This window comes from Echinococcus granulosus (assembly GCF_000524195.1).
Source record: "Echinococcus granulosus chromosome Unknown EG_S00108, whole genome shotgun sequence".
In the NCBI taxonomy this organism is placed as follows: Eukaryota; Metazoa; Platyhelminthes; class Cestoda; order Cyclophyllidea; family Taeniidae; genus Echinococcus; species Echinococcus granulosus.
The window spans coordinates 13,317-19,213 of NW_020170488.1; the positions used below are offsets into that span (position 1 = coordinate 13,317).

The 5,897-nt window shown below is 45.8% G+C and overlaps 1 protein-coding gene across 1 annotated transcript; it reads left to right on the plus strand. All coding sequences in view use genetic code 11, as the record gives it.

The window, feature by feature from the left end:
- Positions 1 to 1,363: 1,363 nt before the first annotated feature.
- On the plus strand, positions 1,364 to 2,830 carry EGR_08487 (hypothetical protein; the record flags this gene model as incomplete). The annotated part of the gene is made up of 3 exons (XM_024497736.1): positions 1,364 to 1,600; positions 1,892 to 2,429; positions 2,658 to 2,830. 3 exons carry the CDS (start codon positions 1,364 to 1,366, stop codon positions 2,828 to 2,830), a joined length of 948 nt encoding a protein of 315 aa, XP_024347822.1.
- Positions 2,831 to 5,897: the final 3,067 nt, after the last annotated feature.

Consider the following 5,897-nt stretch of genomic DNA (forward strand, 5'->3'; position numbering starts at 1 on the left):
TATTTAATGTCTTTATAAGAGAAAGAGATGAATACTTCCAGCTTATCCGTAGATATCAAGCGAATTCGTTCAATCATTCAAATGATTTACCTTATTTTCATAACATGGCGTAGGTGGTAAGGCATAAGGCAGAATCGCGTCTGCAGTCCACCACGCACAGACAAAGCAGGCAGTGTTCCAAGGGTGGCGGATAAAGTGGTGCGCGCAGTAGACGTGGACAGTGGGAAGAGGAATGTGAGTGGAGGAAGGTTGGGTGATAGCCATTGAAATGTTCCCTCGTTTAACGAATGTCCTAACGCTAAAGCCACGCTTTTCTAGTGCGGGTAAATGGATGGTCAGGGAAGTTCATTACTCGTCATCGGGTGCTAGGTAGCTTCAAACAATTTGATGAAATAGTCTACTTTTATAACTATGTATTTTGACATGCCTTAATAACCAAAAAATAGCAATCTCGGCCATGTGGCAACAATTGCTGAGGCTAAAGTAACTAACAATCAAATGAAGCTTGCAGATTAAACCCAACGATCGCTTTTGCGAGTGCACATTTTCCTTTATTCCGGAATTCGGAGGCCACAGAATACCGAAAACAGGTGCTCCATGACTGGGCATCGCAGTACACATTTTTGAATACGCCATTTTAGGTGACGGACAGGCATATTAGAATAGCGTTTTGACTACGCGGACAGCACTGGTTTCAGAGGAGGAGGAGGAGGAGGAGGAGGAGGAGGGAGGGAGGGAGGGAGGGAGGGAGGGTCAGACTCTGATCTCCATAAGAATCAAATTATTTGTTAAATCCCACATTTAACAGTACATGCTACCTTCCTCTAATTACTCCTTTAAATCTAGGGACATACAAGTGGGCGTAGAAGGGAAAATGTAAAAATAGTCCACTAATGGCACCGTCAGCGAACTTTTCGTTCTCCACCATGGATGCGGACTTCTACAATCGCCTCGAAGGCTTCATGTCCAATCTCGGGTCTTAAGCTTAACCGCAAGAGGAAAAGAAAGCAGACCTTACGCGCATTTCTGCAGAACATATTCCCGGCAGCCCTAAAAGTCGCCAATAAACCAAATCCACTTACAGGAAGAAAAGACTCCAGCCAAAGGGTTCCTCTGTCGTGACAGCAAAATGAAGATGGGGGAGAGGGGAAGAAAGGAGGGACTATGCAGGGAACCTACAAGGACTGATAAACCGCGCTCTCTATTACAAAATACAATGAGTCAAATGTCTACCAACTTGATCTAACATAAAAAACAGTCTGCTCTATCTCTTTGATGCGTCAGTCAAATGTAACCCCATTGTTCATCTCCCACCTATTGATTAGCGCATGCATTTGAACCATGAATAGGATCACCTGTCTCGATGTCTGAGCGAGAGATTCTCAACAATGCAGAAGGTTGGTGGTGGCAGTGGTCTCTGCAAGGTCCCGGAAATTTCGCCTTCAAGGTATTCTTCATCGCTGCGCTTGTCTGTGCTGCCCTGTCAGCAAGTGCGGAAATCTACGTCGACTCGTACGACAAGCACACCTTCCAGGTGTACGTAGCACAAGACGCTCATAAAAATCACTCCAACAGTCGAAATAGCCGCCCTGCTCTCACAGTAAGCGTTTCTTACTTGTTATTCCATTGTTGATGAGCATTTTTGGTAGACCTAGATAGGAGCTGGGACTCCTACTGCCTTACTCACTCCCAACTCTGAAAGGGTTTAGAAGATGGGTCCGAAAAACATTAGCCTTTTAAGTTGATAGTGGCTCCGTGTTTTGACTTTTACAACTCGGCAAACGCCTCAATGGTTCGTGCTCTACCGAATGTCATGCGCTAAAGTACGACATTCTCTGTCTGTCCATCTGCTTATTTATCTCCCAGTTGGCTTATCGCTCTTCCTTGATAGTACGAGACCCGAAGAGGTTTCTGGTTCCAGGAGGACAGGATTTTGAGCCTTGACAACCAGGCATGGGGACATGTGACACTGATAGGTCACCTTTATTATACGTCTCGCAATCTCGTGGCTCACCATTGTGATCCCTCGAATGGTGAGGCGTCCGCACTAACCACCCACGTAGTGGTGGCAATGCTGCTATGTGCCATCTTCCTCCTTCTCCTCTCCCTCCTTCATCTGGGGATGTCACTGCGTAGAGGCTGTCCAATGCTACTGATGCTAACTCTGAGCTGCAACTGCCTTTTTACTGCTCTGGTGGTGCGACTTCTCCGCGGTCTTGAAATGCACGCCTGTCTGACTGAGCATTCGTGGCAAAGACTGCCTGCACCACGTCTGCAACTCAGAAAAAACATCTCCATCGTGTGCTTCCAGGAGACCGCCTGGAGTCTTGACACAGAGAGCGCCGGTGTTGAGTTTCTCTTCTTCCGATTCAGTGGTCTCATTCTCATTCACATTGCTACTGCACTCCTCTTTTTCTCTTGGGCTTTTGGTACTATACACACGAACGGCAATACAAACGTGAGTGTTTGAACTAGCATTGTGTCCTCACTACTCTGTCTGACAGAACGCAATGATGCTTCAATTGGAACCGCCATAATCTGCTTCTTTATGCGTGACAACCAGTTCATCTTTTGACCTCGGTACTGATTAACATTTCAGATGCTATAAATTCGACGCACACTCGCACAATATACTTCTGACTGAATGTTCTCTTTAGGTGACAAGCGGCTAACCGCAGGACACTGGTCCCTAGGGAGAAACGAGCTCGAACCCTCATTGACTCAGTCTTCCCGATCAGAGGGCCTAGTGGCAACGATGGGATGCGGTGTAACGTGTTCACAACTTCGTTCATCCACCTCCGTCTTCAGACTCCTTGATCGGAAAGACTGAGTGGGTTGGACAATCTCATGCTTATGTCGAATAGGGAAAGTTTGCAGCATGTCAGAGCATATGGAGAGGGAGTGGTGACGTCCGCCCAGCCATGGGGTTGGTGTAAACTTGCTGCATGCCACCTAAAAGGTCACTTGAAACAAATATAAGTTACACTTCTGTCGACGAATTTTCCCCTTTTCAGAAATAATACAAAATGTAAAGATTCTTCTACTTTGTCCTAACATTAGGCTTTATACCTTACTAGAAAATGGTAATAAATTTGGAAGTTTTTTGATAGTTGGCCACTTTTTTCCAGATTGCAAATAGAAATGTGACAAATTTCCCACTTACATTTACAGTTTTACTGACCGATACATTTATTTAGAACTTATATCCAAAACATTTTCAGCAGAGTAAAATAAATTTGATCCGCTTTGATGGGTTGGTGCTAAAGGCTGTGAAGTGCTGCGGGTCCTCAAAGAAGCCCAAGAGTGCTACCACTTGGCGGAAGCCGCGCTAGCGGAGGAGCACTCGGAATGGCAGTTGGAAGCCCAAAGTGGGGGTAAAAGGCAGACGTGGGCGTCAGGTTATGCACCATCTAATTGACACTGCTGGTTGCGAGGTGTTCAAATCGGTTTGACCACTGCAAAGGGTCAAAAGTAATTGCGAGACCAAAGATTTAAAAGCCACTTCACCTGTTTGGTGGGTCTTGTGCTCCAATTGGTATGGAGCGCGCAGTCCGTCTTGGCTCTTCACAACGGCGCAGTGCCAAGACTGAGCGATCAATCATCCACCCAAGATCGCAGCAGCAAAGTTGCTCACACTATTTCGTCTCTTAAATAAACACCTTGTTCTCCATACAATACCGTGGTCGCTCATCAAAGCCTAACACCTTGCGAGAAGAGCTGGAGCTGTAGTCCCTACCGAATACGCATCGTTGTGCATGTTTTCTCCATCTACCCTTTTTCTGAAAAACTGTAGACACAATGGGCGGAATATGTTGCAGGCCAGTAATGTTAGCAGAGGACGTGGAAGAGCCCAACTTGTTAAAGCCAAATTTTTCAATTTTTTTATAGATTACACTCGTCGTTACTTTGTGTCTAAGCTTTATTCCAAAAATGTGCCGTGCTTACTTCCCACTCGCCTTATTCGTCTTTCAAATGATTGCGCAACGGCGATTTATTGCATGCGATTCGCTTCATCATCATGGCTATCCTAACAGCGCCATTGGATGCAAGTGTTAATGCGGCTTTCTGTTTACGCGTCCTTTTTAGCAACCACGTGGCTGCGGTAACACGTCCCCATGCCAAGTTGCACCCCCAAATGTTTATGCAGCATAGCACTAGTAGGCGTCAGTAGTATATGCATCAAAGGCGGTGGCCTCCATTCTTGTCGCTGTCACCGAGATGAAGGAAACTGCCGTTTCTTCCTTGCCTCACAATTCTTTTCCTGACCCCAATTCATTAAGCCACCAAGTACTAATTCCCTGCCTTTCAGTGCCTTCCCACATTATGATACCCAACTCCCCTTGAAAGGGCACATGCACACTTCCAAATCATAAAATTACATCACGGAAAAAAATACCTCAGTTTCTTAATTGGAGCGATTGAACTTTGTGCTCTTATGTTGACTGTAGTGGGGGAGGGGGGAAGAAGGGGGCGCCGAAAATCACAGAGAGACCCCATCTCAGACCAACACTCCACCGATAAGTGGCCTTGACAAGCCAATCAAATTCAAGTAGTCGCACAAGTGCCTGATGGAATTGGTCTGCCAAACGTAAATGTAGGAGTGTGGAGGTTTAAAACAATAGATTCGTTACGTTTCATTTTCCTGTGAAGTCACTTTTGAGGGTCTGATTTCCACAGTTATCACCTAGTATGGCTGTTGACCTGTTCTTTGTTTTAGTCAGCTGAGCCGCCATGTTCAGCCCAATTTTGGTGGTTATTCGAGAACTCAAACGTGGAAGAAGCAGAAGTACTTAGTATCCGGGATTTATTCGTAGACATGCGAATGGTATGCAGTATTTTGTCTATGCCCCAACTCAAAGATGGGTGAAGGCACATTGTTGCACCATGTGCTTTAATAACACGGCGCAATATTGCGCAACAAACTCAACGAGTGAAACAATCCCAATGCATACTTTTGGTTTGCCAGTACTTTGTTTGTAGCTACGTTGATAAGGGCGTGTACCAATGGCTTCTGGAGGATTGATTGTCTTTCCCTCAGGAGCAGATTGCTGGTTATATTAGAGAGTGTTGACTCTATTTCTCCTCTACTCATAGCTAAAGGACGCTCTTTTTACTGCAGTGGGCTGGCACTTGTTTTAATTTGTGTTCAGCTGTGCGGCCTTTTCGTTTCCTGTGGAGTGGCCTACTGCTTTAGCGGCACGAATATCCGCTTGGCGCCACTAGACACTGCATCACGCCGATTCTTCTCTGTGGTACTAATAAGTCACTGTAGCACTTACACAGAAATAGCTTAGACGCTACACTCATACGCTTCAAGTCGTCCTTTTGACGGTTGTCTTGGCTTTTATTAAGGCGAGTTTCTTAATAAGCACAGTCAGTACCTCGGTTTCACTGGAATATTCACTTGACCAAAACACCCACTCATGCGTGGAACACGCCATCTCATGGACCGAATGCAAGTTGGAGACAGGTGCAAACGCGCAATGGCCCGCATCAACACGCACGCTCCTTAAGCTGCACGAAGTGCTCCCATTTAGAGAAGACAACAACAACAACTTCACCTCACAGACGCAGGGAGTGGTTCACCATTCGCGATAGTAGCACAAAATTCTTCGGTTTGCGTCCACATTCCAAAGGGAAGAAAATATGGCACATTTCCAAAAGTTGATTGCATCAGACGATGGAGAAAGTGTTCGCCTACACCAAGAGGACCCACCGTTAAGTTAAAGACACTTAAAGATGAGTAGCCAGATAGCAATATGACGCTGAATGTTTAGTCAAAGAGGAGAAGAATACACTGATTTGCGATGGGCATGCAGCCCACCTTTGACAACTGAATCTGGTCCGGCTGATTCCTTTACTATTGACATCTCATTTTGCACCCAACTGAACGCCTG